General features: G+C 32.7%; 1 protein-coding gene across 1 annotated transcript; it reads left to right on the top strand.

The window, feature by feature from the left end:
• Positions 1-6,772: 6,772 nt before the first annotated feature.
• LOC108320575 (ABC transporter C family member 8) lies at positions 6,773-12,718 on the top strand. The gene is made up of 11 exons (XM_017552023.2): positions 6,773-8,913; positions 9,024-9,344; positions 9,437-9,523; positions 9,602-10,189; positions 10,305-10,469; positions 10,560-10,854; positions 10,947-11,161; positions 11,266-11,571; positions 11,676-11,739; positions 11,973-12,212; positions 12,298-12,718. Exons 1-11 carry the CDS (start codon positions 6,919-6,921, stop codon positions 12,402-12,404), a joined length of 4,383 nt encoding a protein of 1,460 aa, XP_017407512.2. The 5' UTR covers positions 6,773-6,918; the 3' UTR covers positions 12,405-12,718.
• The last annotated feature ends 6,416 nt before the right edge of the window (positions 12,719-19,134 follow it).

Raw genomic sequence — 19,134 nt, 5'->3', positions numbered from 1 at the left:
TATAAAAATTAATTAGTAATTGTTGTTATTATAATTTTCGAAAATGCATAAACTAATGTTCATATATTATTGTTTGTGTTAGTATTGCAACAGTTTGAATTGGGTCCTGTGGTAGATGAGTTTGTCGCAATTGAAGTATTGTGGTGCGTTTCGTGTTCGAATTTCTCCAGCTTCTTGAGAAAAAGCTTTTGTGTTAAACTTTATTTATTTCTTTTTGTTATTTTTGTTGCCTTGGATGTTTGACCTTGGAAAGAGAGAATGGCAGAGGCTTTGCTTCTCTTCTTTCTCTTTTTATACAAAAGGGGCGTGGGCTTTTAAATGAGTCAAGATTTGATTGGCAGAGGGGTGGACTTACTGCATGGATAGTTTTTTTACGTGATAAGGGTTTGGGCCTTAGGTTTTAAAATAAATCAATAAATAAATAATAATAGGAAGGAGAAAGTGATATTTGACAGGAGTGAGAGAAAAGAACCCTAGCTTACCTTGCTTTAACCTAAAATTTCGGATATGTAGGGTTTGGGATATTTTTCTTTATGATATAATGAGCCTATGTTGTATTTGTGTTTCATACGTGACTGAGATATTCGGATGAGGGGAGGTATATATTATGAGTGCACTGTTGATTCTTAAACGTTGGGTGTCATGTTTATTTCGTACGTTGGTTCTTTGGCTGTTGACTTAGGTGTGTTTAGTTTGCAGGTTTCTTTTCATTTTCAGAGTATAAAGCATAGTGCATGAGGAGTGTGGTAAGATTATTGCCTAAGAAAGGTATCTTGCATGGAGAGAATAATGGGCTTGTGAAGTTGTCTTAAGACCTTAGAGTCTGTGGGTAAGATAAGATAAGCTAGTTACTTTGATTTTAATTGATAGACAAGTTTTAATTATTAATTGTAGGCTTGTATGATAGTTGAATTCTGAAATTGAATTATTTGATGAAACTTAATCTATTGAGTTAAGATTAGGAAGTTGAATCAACTTTAGTGATAAGATGATTTAATTCTTGTTATGTTTAATTCGTGGGACAAGGTTAGAGTCAGGGAGCTACTAACTTGGTTGTCGTTGGACAGGATATTCTCGTTGACTTGATAGTGGCTGAGCGAAAAAAGTTTCATTGGACGACTTTTGTGATATTTAAGCCTTTAAAATTTAGAGATAATCTTGTTGAGCAACCCTATCTAATGGTTAGACGAATATACTTTTAAGTATTACTTGTTGAGCGAACTAACAAAGTCTAACACTAATTATCCTATGTGTTTTTCATGTTTTTTAAAGTTGTACTGTGAAGAATAATGTGATAACTAATTTGTAATGTGTATTCTAATATTTAAAATTATAATTTTAATAAATAAAAAATAATGCATTACTTTTATTTAAATTATGATATTACACCTTGTCTTCGTCGTTTTGACTTTATTAGAACCAAGTAACTCATCACCATTACACACTGCATTTGTGAAATACAAAGAAATAGTTTTATAAACAATTACAATAACGTGTATAATGGGTCATGTAATTGTTGGATTTTGATTAGAAAATTGGTCAACTTTTCACTAATATTTGTTTATTTGCATAGCTAAGACAATTTTTATATTTTATATTAAGATCCAACGTTTATTTATTTCCAAATTATTTTACATTAATTCAGTACTAAAAAAAGTTTCAAAATGATTTCTTGACGAGATTTTTAAAGAAGTATTGATTTTTAATTTTCTTTTTGTAACATCCCAAAAATACAGTAATAAAACCATATAATAGAATCGATTACAGTTAATAATAAATCAGTTCAGTCTTAAACTAAGCAACGAACGGTTACGGCCGAACGACCTTACACAAGTTACAAACTTAATTTGTTCCAGATAAAAGAAAACTTGACCGAACGGTTTACAAAAAACTAGATACCGAACGGTCACATAGAACAAAAGAGAGGAGGTGACCGAACGATCACCTCACAACAAAAATTACTATAAACTAGCTGAATGCTCCTATGGCTCGGCCTTCACTTCCACTTCTATCAAATTTTCCTCTTCCAGCGCATCCTCCAACAGCGCGTCTCCATCTGCTCACATCCACACGGATGATCATTGCAATGACAAGACAGACGTACAAGGACGAGACAACACAATAAAACACAGGGTAAGCTTATGTAATTTAATTCAAGTAATAACATACATTTCTCATATTCAAACACATCAAATACATTCCAATATACGATTCAATCAAGGCCTACTACTAGACTGACTGTCCGGACTGTATGAATTATGTGTAGCTACGACGTTCGTGCACCCGGGTGATGTAGTAACTGGAATTCTCTCATCAGCTGCCACCCGAGGTTAGTCCATTCCTTCCAAAGTACCCCTAAGGACTAGGACCTCCTGTCGTTCCCACACATGAACTACCCTCCTCTACGTGAGGACGAGTACTCACGGAACATCAGGATGAACCGCCAGCTAAGCATTTCCACATTCATACTTTACCAATTCCAATATTCATCCAAGAGTCGTTCCTCCCCGGAACGCTCGTTCCAAATTCACAACCTTTAATTTATCTCATATACTCTTCATCCTTTATAATCTTTCACTTTAGTGCCATTTTCATCATCATTTCTAAGAACATAAAATACCGAACGTTCAGCCCTCTTCATAACGAGGACGAACGATAGAAACGAGACCGATAAAACCTCCCGTTCCAGAATAGAATAAGACCAAGAGAGTTACTTTTAGATTTAAGAATATCCCGAGTACAATAATATACCATATATGACGAACGTTATTTACCACGTAAATCAGTTGAATGAACTGACTCTCGTGAGTTCAGACCAATACTTAAAGAATAAATTAAGTACGGAGGCTCTAGGCCGGATCCAATGGATGTAGACACATCAAGACGTTAAAGAACCATACCTAGAATAATTCAATTACAGAAACCTAATGCCAGTCAATGACCGAACACGGTAAAAGGAATTTTTACTGAATTTGGACGAACGTCGTTTCATCAAGTTTGATAAATTAAAACGAGTACGAGCGTTCGGTATAAGACCGAGCGCCACTCATTACGAGAGCTTGGGTTGAGACCTATCACTAATTTTAAACTTATAATAGAAACATTAAGAATAATAAATATGATAAGACACGTTGGAAACCAGGTTGAAGAATAACTAACTATACCACTACATATTTACAAGATTTTCAGTTCCTCACATAACACTCAGGTACATCTACGTTTGGCCGAACGCTCAAACATAGCACTATTACAAAAAGACGCTCGTCCTCAACTAGAATTCTTCCCAATTGAAAGAATTCCATTTCAAACAAATTTAACAGAACCACCGAACGGTCAAGGACCGTTCAATGACGAACGTACACTATCATGGGGAATACATATTCAGATTTCATTTATATTCAATTCATTTCTCAATACATAGTTTCATAACTTTATAAAATTCTAATCATAATCAATTTGATTACTTCATACAATCCATATCATACCAAGAAATCATATTCCACATCAACCACCATATTAGTATTCATACTTGATACATACATTCAACCATTCATCAACAAGCATTCATTATCAACGAACGTACAACAACATACAATTAAATTAGATAAGCTTCCCTTACTTGAATACGTGATTGGACGTCCTAAGAGTAGGTTTTTGGTTCGTCCGACTACAATCTTCTACCCTCAACGATCACTTAACTCTTCCAACTAAACCAAACAACATGAAAATCAAAGATAACTTAGACCACACCCCTGCATGCAACCAGAACTTGGTTTTGCATGTAACAAAAGACGAACGACCAAGGACAAATACACTTACCCGCTCAAACTTGAAACTTGTTCGATTCAAGAGGAAGCTTGGGACGCCGGGAATGCTCCTACGGTGCCTGAACGGTGATCGGAGCAGAGAAAAGGTGAGTTACAGTAGAGAGAAGGGAGAGTTTTCTAGAGAGAAGAAGGAGAAAATGAAAGATCAGATTTTGGAGAGAAAGGGTGCATGCAGAGTGAGTGAAACAGGGTTTTCAAAAATTTCAGTTTTACTTCCTACGTTAAAACGAACGTCCGCTCACTCGCTGACACCTGCCTTTCACTATCTGATTTTCGAATCTTCGCTGCTTGATACCTGGCGTCCATGCAAAGGGTTTTGGGTGCGTTTTAAATGACTAATAAAGGATTTGAGTGCATTTTTCTGAGGTCTGACACTTTTCAATATCTATTTAGAGATTGTATATATTGAAATTAAACAACAATATTGTATTTAATGTCAAAATAAAATTATCCAAATAAATAATATATTTTTAATTCCCTTGCAGAAACTATAATTTATCATCATTTGAGTGAGAGTGTAAAAGTTCTTTTTTTCCATAACAATTAGCCTTAATAATTATTCTTTCTATATATAGCCGAATGAGACGATGCAGCACATTCTTCAACAATTGCTTTTTCAGATATACTTTTCCAACGTTCTAATCTCACCTATTTCCATTCACAAGGGAATTCATGATCATATAATAACTATTAAAATCTTTGAAAAAATCTTCCGTATATAAATTGACAAAGCTTTTATCATTTTAAGAATTGGTGGATTGACATATTACAATGAAAACATGACAGCAATGATGTGATGTAGATATCTTGGATGAGATGAATACTGCATGAGAAGCTGTCATATTATGTTTTTTATTTTGATTTCTTCTCCAACTTTATAATGTATTGGTTTAACCATTCCAGCGTTTAAAAATTACAAATTTTAATAAAAGTATTTTAAAAATTGGCTGAATGTAATTCAATTTTATTAATAATTAATTAATATGAATTATAAAACTATATAAACTTTACTTCAACTTTTTTTATTGGATTGAATAATAATTTTGTCTAAATTTTATTAACCAATCATTTACATGTATACAAAATCTCACTAAAAAACTAAAAGTTAAATAGTTTTATTTACAGAATTTTTTCTAATTTGTTAAAATTATATAATAAAAATTTCCATTTTAATAAAAATATTTGTATAAAATTTATATATAAATAAAATTTTGTTTGAATTTGGAGAATGAATAAAATGTTTAATTTTAAAAAGTTAGAATTGAAACAAAATAAGAATAATGAGAACAAATTGATATCAATACAATAACACGTCATTGTCACGTGACAATATCATTTTGACATGTAACAAAAATTTATTTATTTTTAAAAATATATAAAAAATAAAAAATTAAATTAGATTGAATAAATTTTTTAAAAATAAGAACCCAATTGAAATATAAAATATTAAGGAACCCATCTACGATTTTCAACAAAAACGAAGACAGTTGGGTCCCAATTTTTATAATTTTTGTTCAAATGGTCCTAATTTTTGTAATTTTTGTTCAATTTAGTATTTTTTTTCCTAATGGAGTCTAAATCATTAATGGCTCAATGAATGACGTGGTTGCCATTTTGTCTGACGTGGTTGCCCATGACAATGAAACAATTAGAGTTTTCTGGTTTCCATGACAAAGAAGCAATTAGAGTTTTCTGGTTTCCCATGACAGTGAAGCTATTAAGGTTTTTTGGTTTCTCATGGTAGTGAAGCAATTAAGGTTTTCTGGTTTCTCATGACAGTGAATCAATTAGGATTTTTTGGTTTCCCATGGCAGTGAAATATTAGGGTTTTCTAATTTGGGTTTTCGATTTGTAGGTTGTTGTTCGTTTCGTGGAGGTTCATAGTGTGTGTGGAGGAGACGCGATTTTGTGGTGGTCTTCTCTATGACGCTACGAAGCGATGAACTTGCGATTATGATTTTCTTGTTTGGAGAAGATGACAAATGACTTTGTGCGTGATGAATGTAGTTAAGCTTCGTCGCGGTTTGGAAAGGGAGATCTATGATGGTGTGAAGTGACATTGCAATTTAGAATTACAGGTTTAGGATGTGATTGGCGATTTTGGGTGCTCGTGAAAGGTTACGATTTCGGCTATAGATTGCAATTTTGAATAATTGTGGCTTGCAATAACTCTCTGTAGTTATGTGGTAGTTAAGGAAGATGGAAGATGTACGAATGGTGAATCACTGGAGAAAAAATGGACATTATGGCGTTAAAAATTTAAACGCAGGAAAAAAACTAAATAAAACAAAAATTTTAAAAATTAAGACCACTTTGAACATCTAGACCACTTCAAACAAAAGTTATAAAATTAGAGAGGAATCAAAATAGGTATTAAGTCTATTATATATAAAAGAAAAATTATTTTCTTCAAAATATTATTTTTTAAATTTGTTTGATAATTAAAATTTATTTAAAATATTTATTTCTGTATTTCTTACATCAAACTTAATTAATTTGACCAGTACTTCAACGTGATCTTTCTTATTATTATATCATAATAACAGGACACTGTTGCGTCAAAGATTTTGATATTACTGGCAAATCATAACAACGGTTCTCCTTAATCTTTAAATTGTATCACAAATTACATAATTATTTAATTATTAAATCAAATCAAAATATTAAAATCAATTCATGTTACTAAAGTTTTTTTTGTCTGTTTCTAACCTTTTAAACACGTTATATTATGCAATCCTTTTGAGGTCAACACTTCAAGCACATATTATAATTGAAGTGTCTGCTCCAAAAAGTAAAAAATATCTACCAGTCAAATCCAATCTTCAACATTTTTTAAGTACAAATGTTTGCCATGCTCCAACCACTCAAATCAAACGTCAAAGTGTTTTCCTTTGCAAGGGTTTGGTACATATGTCAATTCTTCCCTTTTCAGTAACATGTATCCAACATTTCTTTCTTCTCTGCACCATTAGTGCCGCACAACAACCGACTGTGGAAGCTACCTTTTGTCTAGTTCTTTTGACCTTTTTGATTTGCATAGCTTCTTCTAAAGTTTCCCATTGCTGCGTGTAAAACTTTTGATCATTCTTTGATGATGATCATGGAGATTTTTACTGGATACGCTGATGATTTCTCATGGATTTGTCTGAAGCATTTTCAGTTCACTTCTTTCTGTTCACAAAGGAGCACAATAGACACTATAAATTTAATTTTTCTCTGTGTCTTCTACGCTTCCACCATTGTCAGTTTAATCAGAAGAAATTTTATAAATGGAAGTCATACCAAAAGCAGGTTTTTCCTTTTTGTCTCTATCTGTTGTGCGATCACTAGTGTTGTGTTTTACAGTATTGCCCTGTGGAGTTTCGTAGCCAAAACTGGGAACTCCATGGCTAACCACCTCAGCTGGTTAGCATGCGTTGTACGAGGATTTGTTTGGACTTCTTTAGCAGTTTCATTGCTTGTTCAGGGACACAAATGGATCAAAGTTCTAAACTCTGTCTGGTGGGCATGTTCCTTTGCACTAGTTTCGGCTCTCCACATTGAAATTCTTTTTAGAAAGCATGCAATAGAAATTTTCGATGTCCTACTATGGCTCTTACACACGCTTCTTCTCTTCTGTGCCTTCCAAAACCTTGGTTGCTTTGTCATTCAAAATGTGCCAAAAAGTTTATCTGAACCGTTGTTAGCTCGGGAAGTTGACTCGGAAGAAACAGGACTAGGTCGTGCTTCCTTTCTGAGCAAGTTGACTTTCTCTTGGGTTAACTCCTTACTCAGTTTGGGTTACTCAAGGCCTCTATCTCTTGAAGACATCCCTTCCATTCTTTCTGAAGATAAGGCACACCTGTCCCACCAAAACTTCATGCATGCATGGCAATCCCTAGCGAGGGAGAGAAGCAAGAACAACACCAAGAACTTGGTGTTTTGGTCCATTGTTAGAACTCACTTAAAAGAGAACATATTAATATCTGTTTACGCATTGCTCAGAACCATTGCTGTGACTGTTTCTCCTTTAATACTCTATGCTTTTGTCAACTTTTCAAATCGTAGGGATTCCGGGGAGACAGATCTCAGAGAAGGTCTTACCATAGTGGGTTTTCTTATTCTCTCCAAAGTGGTTGATTCTGTGTCACAGAGACACTGGTTTTTTTGTACCAGGAGGTCGGGGTTGAAGATGAGATCAGCTCTGATGGTTGCAGTGTATGAAAAACAACTAAAGCTTTCAAACTCAGCAAGGACAAGACACTCAACAGGTGAAATTGTGAATTACATTGCTGTTGATGCATATCGCATGGGAGAATTTCCATGGTGGTTTCACCAAACATGGGCATCTACATTGCAACTTCTTCTATCTATCAGTGTCCTGTATGGAGTTGTGGGAGTAGGTGCACTTCCTGGTTTAGTCCCTCTTCTTATATGTGGACTTATCAATGTGCCATTTGCCAAGATCCTACAAAAGTGCATGGCACAGTTCATGATTTCACAGGATGAGCGTCTTAGAGCAACTTCAGAAATTCTAAATAGCGTGAAAATCATCAAGTTACAGTCCTGGGAAGACAACTTCAAGAGTTTGGTTGAGAACCTACGTGCGAAAGAGTTCATTTGGCTATCTAAGGCACATGTGTTGAAAGCTTATGGATCATTTTTATATTGGATGTCTCCTACCATCGTTTCTGCTGTTGTTTTCCTGGGTTGTGCTGTTTTCAATAGTGCTCCATTAAATGCCGGGACCATATTTACAGTTCTTGCAACGTTGAGGAACTTGTCAGAACCTGTTCGAATGATTCCGGAGGCTCTATCTGTTCTGATCCAAGTTAAGGTATCTTTTGATCGTCTCAATACCTTTTTGTTTGACGAAGAACTAGATACCAGTGATGGTAACAAAAGCTATAACCGAAGTTCAATAAATGCGGTAGAAATCCAAGGTGGCAACTTCATTTGGGACCATGAATCAGTGTCCCCAACTCTAAGAGATGTGAATTTAGAAATCAAATGGGGACAGAAAATTGCAATTTGTGGGCCAGTTGGAGCTGGAAAATCATCTCTTTTGTATGCAGTATTAGGAGAGATTCCCAAGATATCAGGAACTGTGAGTTAAGGAAAACAAGTTTAGCTTTATGTTCTCATGTCATTCATGCTGATATTCTTTGTATTTAATTGTCTATTTTCTCTATGAAATTTCTGAATGATGGAAAATAGGTCAATGTGTTCGGCAACATAGCATATGTTTCTCAAACTTCTTGGATACAAAGTGGGACGGTTCGAGAGAATATACTCTTCGGCAAGCCAATGGAGAAAACAAGATACGAGAGTGCCATTAAAGTTTGTGCCTTGGATAAGGATATCAATGATTTTAGTCATGGTGATCTTACAGAAATAGGTCAGCGAGGGATTAACATGAGTGGAGGACAAAAGCAAAGGATTCAACTAGCTCGTGCTGTCTACAATGATGCTGACATTTATCTCCTCGATGACCCTTTCAGTGCAGTTGATGCTCACACTGCTGCTATCCTTTTCAAAGTAAAGAAACTATAACTATTAGATTCTTAACTTCAGTGGAACTGTTTTTTCCACTTCATTGAATCAAACCACTTGCATTTATATGGTTACAGGACTGCGTAATGACGGCTCTAAGAGAAAAAACAGTCATTCTAGTGACACATCAAGTAGAGTTTCTCTCAGAAGTTGATACAATCCTGGTAAAGTACATCATTTGGATGCCTATTACATTACATTTGTGTATAATTAACTCCATATTTTTTTGACTCCAATTCTAGGTAATGAAAGGTGGAAAAGTTACTGAATCAGGAAAGTATGAGAATCTCTTAACAACTGGGACTGCCTTTGAACAACTTGTGAGCGCTCACAAGGAAGCAATTACAGAGTTGGATCAGAATAATGAGAACCGAACTCATAGACAAGAGTCTCAAGATGTTTATAAAAATCAAAGCGAGGGGGAGATTTCTACGGAGGGTCAACTTGGGATGCAACTTACACAAGAAGAAGAAAAAGAGATTGGTGATGTCGGCTTCAAGACATTCTGGGATTATATTTCCTTTTCCAGGGGTCCATTGATGCTGTTTTATATAATTTTGGCACAATGTGCTTTTGTTGCTTTGCAGACTGCATCAACGGTTTGGCTTGCTTTAGCCATTGATATTCCAAAAATAACTAGTGCCTTCTTGGTTGGGTTGTACTCATTAATTTCATTTTCTGGTGCTGCGTTTGTATATATAAGGGCTCTCTTGACCTCTTACCTTGGATTAAATGCTTCCAAAGCTTTCTTCACAAGTTTCAATACTGCTATCTTCAATGCTCCTATGCTGTTCTTTGACTCAACCCCCATAGGAAGGATTTTAACAAGAGTAAGATTAAGATTTCATTTCCCAATGGAAAAAAAAAATAAACAATTTCCCTGTGTTGATCATTATTAACATTTAGTCATATTCAAAATTTTGATCCACTTTTTCTCTCTTGCAGGCTTCATCAGATTTAAGTACTTTGGATTTTGACATACCTTATTCGATATCCTTTGTAACATGTGTACCAATTGAAATTTTGGTGGCTATTGGTCTAATGGTTTTAGTAACATGGCCAGTTCTCATTGTTGCCATTCCTGCAATAGTTGCATCAAAATATGTTCAGGTTTAGCCACTTTAAAAAAAATTTAGTTTTTTATTTCTCGTCCCCTGCTTAACTCAGCTAAATTTTTCCAAATCTTCTCCTCCATGAAAGGAATATTATCAAGCCTCGTCAAGGGAATTAATGAGGATCAATGGAACCACGAAAGCTCCTGTGATGAATTTTGCAGCTGAAACATCACTTGGTGTTGTTACTGTGAGAGCATTCGATATGGTAGAAAGATTTTTTAAAAACTACTTAAAGCTTGTAGACACAGACGCAACACTGTTTTTTCATTCTAATGTGGCCACGGAATGGTTACTTTTGAGGATTGAAGCACTTCAAAATTTGACAGTCATCACTTCCACTTTGCTACTTGTTCTATTTCCTCAGGGATACGTGTCCTCAGGTAATATTACTTCACAGCTTAATCAGCAAGATAAAACTTTTGCATGTTATTAACAAGCTTTTAACTGTTCAAAATTTTCTTGGATTATGCAGGTCTTGTGGGACTATCTCTCTCTTACGCATTATCCTTGACATATTCATATATATTTTGGACTCGATGGTATTGCAACCTATTAAACTATCTTATCTCTGTTGAAAGAATCAAGCAATTCGTTCACCTACCGTCAGAGCCTCCTGCTATTGTGAAGGACCACCAACCTCCATCTTCATGGCCTTCCAAAGGCAGGATTGACCTTCAAGCCTTAGAAGTAAACTTTCATCTTTGTCTTTCATTCTTTTTTTCTTTATTTTAATACTGTCAAATGGATAAATCTTCTTCTTTGTGATGGCTATTTTCCTTCGCTGGTCTCAGATTAGATACCGTCCGAATGCTCCATTAGTGCTTAAGGGTATCACTTGCACGTTTAGAGAAGGGAGTAGAGTGGGAGTTGTAGGAAGAACTGGAAGTGGAAAGAGTACACTCATAAGTGCTTTGTTTCGCTTAGTTGAGCCAGCAAGCGGTGACATTCTCATAGATGGGATTAACATATGCTCAATGGGGTTGAAGGATTTGAGAATGAAACTAAGCATCATCCCTCAGGAACCAACTCTTTTCAAGGGCAGCATCAGAACCAACTTGGACCCTTTAGGCCTGTATTCAGATGATCAGATATGGAAGGTAAATGGACACGTTCGGCTGTTAAAAATTGTTTTTTTAACACCTTTAAGTTTTGTTTGAGCTTGTACTAAACAAGTGTTTGATTATGTTTCATTTGTACATAGGCTTTAGAGAAATGTCAGCTTAAGGAAACTATCAGCCATCTTCCAAATCTCTTAGACTCTCAGGGTGAGTAAGCTTAACCTACTTAGAGCCACAGATCTGGTATGGGAATTTTCTGGCGAATTCTCTCAGCAGCCTTTGGCAAAAATATATTGCAGCTTTACTCTTTTCAGGTTAAAAATCATGAGGCATGATATTTGAACTTGCAAGTTGTTTTTCCAAAATAAAAGTCTTTGATTCATAAATTAAGATTTTGGAACAAATTAGGCATTGAAGTCTGATTGAGAATGATTATACAGTGAGTGATGAAGGTGGAAATTGGAGCTTGGGACAACGGCAACTGTTTTGTCTTGGAAGAGTACTGCTAAAGAGGAACAGAATTCTTGTTCTGGATGAAGCCACTGCCTCCATTGACTCTGCCACAGATGCAATTCTACAAAGAATTATCAGACAAGAGTTTGAAGCATGCACAGTTATTACAGTGGCTCACAGGGTTCCCACTGTTATAGACAGTGATATGGTTATGGTCCTCTCCTATGGTATCTTCTTTCATTCTTTTTTCCTCCTTTTTGGATACACTGCTTACTCAGTTAGTTCTCTAATATATTTTGTATGGTTTCATAGGGAAAATGTTGGAATATGATGAGCCTTCGAGACTAATGGACACCGACTCTTCATTCTCTAAGCTGGTAGCTGAATATTGGGCCAGCTGCAGCAAGAATTCCTCCTAAAATCTTTGTTTGCAGCAACATTAAAAAAAAAGACAGACCGATCTTACGGTACAATTACAATAAGTTTATGGATAGGAAAAAGAGAACAAATAAACGAAAGAAAATTAAGCAATTGGAATTTTGGAAGGTTGTGGGAACTTTTACAGAGTGGTCCTTCCTACACTTTGTGTATCTGTTTGGAAGGGTGTGGATGCTTTCATGATATTGCATGGAGTGATTTTGAATTTATATCAGCAAAATAAACTCAGTCATATCAGGAAATTAAATTCATACAGCATTGTAGCGACTATTCACTGAACTAACTTCCAAATCCATTCTTTTGCCAAAAAGTTGATTTAGTTTCAAGTTTCTTGCACCGAAGAAAAAGTAAACCATTTTTTTACAATATTCCAAGAATTAGGAAAGTATGATAAAAAGGAGAGGATCAAATAATATGGATAGGAGATCATCTATGTTAAAGCTATAAAACTAACATTCAAATAAATTATATTGGAATATAAATTATATGTTTAAAGTTTATTAAGTTACTATGGAAATTTTTTCCAAGATTTGATTATATTGTATTTACAGCATGTTTATAATATAATAATAAGTAAATTTGTGTTATGATTTTTAGCAACGAGGTTGATGTAATTAAGTTTGTAGCCTTTTGCTTGACTTATCAAAGAGCAAAAGTAAAATATTAGAGGTCTGATGAGATGTTGTAGCAGACAGATAGATAATGGGAGAGCATAGTTAAAGATTTTGTTACTCATTTTCCAAGGTTATGTGTAATCATGATTGAATTTGGGTGATAGTAGATAAGCCAATGAAGAATGTTCATTTTCTAGTCATTAATATGGGATGTCTATGATCAAGCTAGCATAGTTGTATATCGAGGAGATAGTAAGATTGCATGGAGTGGCTCAAGTATTAATCTTAGGTTTACTTCTAGATTTTGGTAGACACTACAACAATCTTTGAGTAGCGAGCTCAGGATGGGTTTTGCTTATTATCCTCAAAGTAATCTGTGAAGGAAAAGAGGTGACTTTACTTGGGAGTTAGAAAAGGATATGAAGAAGTCATACCCTCATCTATTTCCTAGTAAGTTCAATTTTGGAGGTCAAAATTTTTGTTGTTGGAGAGAATGTAAGAGCCTAGAAAATAGTGTCTTTGAGGTGATAACATGTTTTAAATAATGATACTCTATTATTTTAATATTAAAAGTCCAAAATATAAATAGAATTTCTATTAACAAATTTTATTACTTAAAAACACATCATCTATATAAAAACTCTTTCTCTAATAGATCTTTACCTTCTTTCTAAGAATTTTGACTCCCTATTCATCTGTTTGAAGATTAGAGATTGCATAAGTGATCTTTGAGGCAATGTCTTCTACTTCAACCAATTAGTTTTTGCAAAAGAGAAAGTTGATTTATTCTATTTTTCTTAATTTGTACATTCTTTCAAGTATGTGAGTTGTCTAAGCTTGTATGTGACTTTTGAGTCTTTTATAAGACTCTCTATTAATAGGTGGTTGTAACTGTGTACCTTGATCATATTCCTGTTGTTTGTAGGAGCATATAACGTTTTTTGTGCATGTGAAGCTATCTTAAGACCTTAGAGCTTACTAGTCATCTATAAGGTAAGGAAAACTAGTTACTTTGATTTTAATTGATGGACAAATTTTAATTACTAATTGTAGGCTTGTATGGTAGTTGAATTGTGAAATTGAGTTATTTGATGATATTTGGTTTATTGAGTTAAGATTAGGAAGTTGAATCATCTTTAGTGATAAGGTGATTGAATTCTTGCTATGTTTAATTCGTGAGGCAAGGCTAGAGTCGGGGAACTACTAACTTAGTTATCTTTGGACGAATATTCTTGTTGAGTGAAATCAAAGTCAGAGGATTCACTGACTTAACCTTTGTTGGATGGTAATATGGTTCGTGGGCAAGCTCAAAGTTAGAAAGATACTGACTTAGTGGTCACTGGCAAAGAATATTCTTGTTGACTTAATAGTGGCTCGGCAAAAATGTCTCGTTGGGCAACTTTTGTGATATTTAAGCCTTTTGAGATTTAGGGATGATCTTGTTGAGCAAGCTATGTAATCTCTAGACGAGTATACTTTTAAGTACTACTTGTTGAGCGAGACTAACAAAGTCTAACACTAATTATCGTATGTGTTTTTCTAGTTATGTTGTTTAAAGGTTGTGTTCTGAATATTAATGTGATGACTAGTTTGTAGTATCTATTCGAGAATGGTTGGAACTGATCCAAAGAAAAAATTGGTTGTGGTTTTGTTTGGTGTATGCTTTGATACATGAGAGTTCTAAAAGTGGGTATCCTAATATTCAACTAGTTATTAAACTCATATAGAGATGAATGGAATGGAAGAGAGAATGACAAGAGATTTTTTCCTAGACATTTGGTTTAGGTATAAAGAGACTAACCTCGTGAGTAATAGGGTGTTAACCCTTGTGTTTAGAACTCTATAAAGTATAGATACTACTACGAGTGCACATATGTGAAAACATGTATCCGAATAATTAAGTCTAGAGTCAATGGTAGTATGTTTTCTTTTGAATACTAGCTTATTGTACCTTCTTTTCTCTTCTATGTTGTTTATCTTTTTCAATTATCATCTATTGGTGTGAATAGATTAGGCTATAGACTATTGTCACAATATAACAAAGTCTTTCAAATATTAATAAAACAAGATAATTAAGAAATTTTAAAGTGAGAATAACATTTACAAAGAATAAAATAAAATATAAGAATCGAAACTTTTTATGTAAATTTTATTTTTAATATCAGTATTTAATATAATAATATATTTGTGTGTTCGAAATTCTTCTATAAAATCAATAAAAGTTGAAAAAAATACTAATGTGGTAACATTTTAAATTTGATAATGATATTTTGACAACATTTTAATATCATCTACGTGTCATTCTGTGATTGGTCCAAAATTACTCCACAATCAATAATAATAATTATAAACACCAACATGGACCAATCACAAAATGACACATAGATGATGTTAAAAGGTTGTAAAAAAAATGTTGTCAAAGTATCATTATCCTTTTAAATTCAATAGAATTTGAGAAGGAATTTCTAACTCAATAATGATAATAAATATTATATGAATATTTATTCAATTTCTCTGCTTGAATTAAGATATGTCAAATATTCTATTAACAGATATTACACAATCAAATATTGTGTTAGTTATAATTTAAATATTATTATAATTTGTATAGATTTATATACCGAATAGATAGGATTCTTTTATATATATATATATATATATATATATATATATATATATATATATATATATATATATATATATATATATATATATATATATATACACGATACTCTACCTTTAGAATAACACCTCATAATTATTTTTTAATCTTTTTTTATAAATCGTAGTGAAGATTTTCCATAAATAAATTATGTTAATATTTTATTCATAGTTATAATAATTATATTGCGTGACGAAGAACAAAAGAAATGAATTTTAGAATTTTTATTCATTTTTAATTTTCTTTTAAATATTTATTCAGAATATATATATATATATATATATATATATATATATATATATATATATATATGTGTGTGTGTGTGTGTATTTAAGTTAAAAAATACTATTGTATTTATACTCAAAATGAAATTATCCAAATAAATAATATATTTTTAATCTGCGTGCATAAACGATAATGTATCACCAACTGAGTAAGTAAAAATTTTTGTTTTTTTCATCACCATTGTCATATCTTTTATATATAGAGATATTATGAAACCAGTGCAGATATAGCTGAATGAGACAATTCAACACATTTTTCATCAATTATTCATAGGGGATTTTGCATGATGATAAAACATTGTAATTTTGCATTTGGAACATTGCTTCAATAGAAATTTTTATTTGAAACATTTTCTTTACCGAGATAAATTGAGAAAAAATTATAAAATTACAAAATTATGAAATTATTAATTATAAAATTACAACATTTTATAACAAAATGATAAAATTACAATATTATAAAAGTATAAAACTATATAATTATAAAATCATACTATAATATTATAAAACTATAAGATTAAAAAAATTAAAAAAATTTAAAGTTAAATATTTAGGATAGTAAATTACCTCTTAATTGTAATGGTTCATAATTACTATTAAGCAAAATAGTTACAAAAGTAATATCTATGTATTACACTATTTTTTATTAATTTACATAAAAAAGTTTTTCAAAGACATAGACTCAAGCAAAAGAAGAATAATTATGCAAAATACAAAAAAAAAAGTACGTATAAATAACTTTCATTATTTATATGATTTTTAAATTATCTTACTTTATATGATCTTCACCTGCACTATTATATGTTAGTGTAAATACATAATAATAATAATAATAATAATAATAATAATAATAATAATAATAATAATAATAATAATAATAATACAAACAAGAGAAAGTTAATATATTAAAAAGAAAAAGAATTATAATAATTCAAATATTTATTTTAAACTTAATAGAGTTTAAGATGGAATTTTAATACATTAAAATATAATTGCTTTGATATAACAAATATTAATATATTTATTTTATTTTTAAGTTTATTAATAATGAACATAATTAAATTAAAATTTAAATAAAAATAATAAAGTTAAAGTTTATTTATTTTATTATAACAATGGATTATTTCAATATTTATTATATTAAATTAACTATTTATCTTAAAAGACATATACAACATTAAAATCAAAAACATTTTCCATTATTATACCATAAGAAAACTATTTACGATAAGATATTAGATTACAATTAAAATTATAATTTTAATAAAAAAAATCAATTCCATTAGTTTTATATAAATTATGATTTGACACTTTGTCTTCACTAGTGCAGAAAGGACTTTAGACGTATGTTACTTTGGACTTTTAACGTCTGATCTCTGTCCGACGTCTATATGAGTGACGTTAATGAGACGTCAAACCCAATAGGTCAAACGTCCATATAGACGTCCGATCCATACAGGTCAGACGTTTATATAAACGTCTGACATTATATATCAGACGTCTAAAACGTTGTTGTATTTGATTGTATCTTTTTTCGCTTGAGGCCTCTCGAGTTGTTCCTAGCTCATGGTGATTTAAGTTTACAACTTTATATTTTAGTTGAAGAAAATGTATTGTACGTTCTTTTTGTATTGGATGGTTTTAAAAACGTAGTGAAGAGAATTGGAGGAGTGCAAAATGCAAGAAATCGCTTTCCAAGAACGCCGCCCAAGGACACGAGCAAAAATGCACCAAAACCCAACGAAAACGCATTTTAATCGATTCAAATGAAAGATAATGCATCAAAGAGAGATGTAATCGAAGTACAATTAATTTAAAACGATGCAAAAGTGAGAAAACGAACCTTAAAAGCGTAACCCGTAGAGAGAAAACACGAGAAAGATGATGAACATTAAGTGCGTGTAACTACTGCCTCGCGTTCGTGGTGTCTTAATGTAGCCATATAGAAGTCGGTTCCCCCACACCAGACGTCTATATGGTTGTAGAAGTTGGATTGGCTGGATCGGACGTCTAAATGGAGTTAAAATGTGACTTTTTAGATTTCAAAAATGAGTATATAGAAGTCGGTTCCACCCACTCTGTAGAAGTCAGATTGACAAGATCAGACGTATAAATAGAGTTAAAAAGTAACTTTTTAGATTTAAAAAATGAGTATATAGAAGTTGGTTTCTCCCACATCGGACGTCTATATGGCTGTAGAAGTCGGATTAGCGGGATCGGACGTTTAAATGGAGTTAAAAAGTGACTTTTTAGATTTCAAAAATGAGTAAGAAGTCGAATCCCCCACATCGGATGTCTATATGGCTGTAGAAGTCGGATTGGCGAGATCGGACGTCCAAATGGAGTTAAAAAATGACATTTTAGATTTTAAAAAATGAGTATATAGAAGTCGGTTCCCCAACATCTGATGTCTATATGGCTGTAAAAGTCGGATTGGCGGGATCTGACATCTAAATGGAGTTAAAAAGTAACTTTTTAAATTTTAGAAATGAGTATATAGAAGTTGGTTCCCCCCACATCGGACGTCTATATGGCTGTAAAAGTCGGATTGGCGGGATCAGACGTCTAAATGGAGTTAAAAAGTGACTTTTTAGATTTCAAAAATGAGTATATAGAAGTCGGTTCCCCCCACATCGGACGTCTATATGGATGTAGAAATCGGATTGGTGGGATCAGACGTCTAAATGGAGTTAAAAAGTGACTTTTTAGATTTAAAAAATGAGTATATAGAAGTCGGTTCCCCCACATCGGACGTCTATATGGCTGTAGAAGTCGGATTGGCGGGATCTGACGTCTAAATAGAGTTAAAAAGTGACTTTTTAGATTTAAAAAATGAGTACATAGAATTTGTTCCCCCACATCATACGTCTCTATGGCTTTAGACGTCTGTTCCTTCCAGAACAGACGTCTATATGATTGTTTTATTTACGAAAAATAGTACCAGTCATTTTTTACGTTAGATGTTCGAGAATCGAACGTCTAAAGGGTAACGTTAAAGGCCTTTTCTGCACTAGTGCTTCATCGCTTCATTCTCCTGAAAGAACCAAGTAACTCATCACCATTACACACTACATTTCTTTGTGAAATATAAAGAAATAGTTTTATAAACAATTAATCATTCATGTTCTTTCAAAGAGAAATAAATTAAATA

The sequence above is a fragment of the Vigna angularis genome, chromosome 9 (genome assembly GCF_016808095.1).
Source record: "Vigna angularis cultivar LongXiaoDou No.4 chromosome 9, ASM1680809v1, whole genome shotgun sequence".
Classification (NCBI taxonomy): domain Eukaryota; kingdom Viridiplantae; phylum Streptophyta; class Magnoliopsida; order Fabales; family Fabaceae; genus Vigna; species Vigna angularis.
This window is presented reverse-complemented; position numbering and strand designations above follow the sequence as displayed.

Bases quoted from the DNA above. Each gene is read 5' to 3' on its own strand.
- LOC108320575 (XM_017552023.2), top strand. From the start codon at position 6,919: ATGATGATCATGGAGATTTTTACTGGATACGCTGATGATTTCTCATGG. The intron at 10,190-10,304 runs GTAAGATTAAGA...TCTCTCTTGCAG, and splicing joins TAGGAAGGATTTTAACAAGA to GCTTCATCAGATTTAAGTAC. The intron at 12,213-12,297 runs GTATCTTCTTTC...ATGGTTTCATAG, and splicing joins GGTTATGGTCCTCTCCTATG to GGAAAATGTTGGAATATGAT.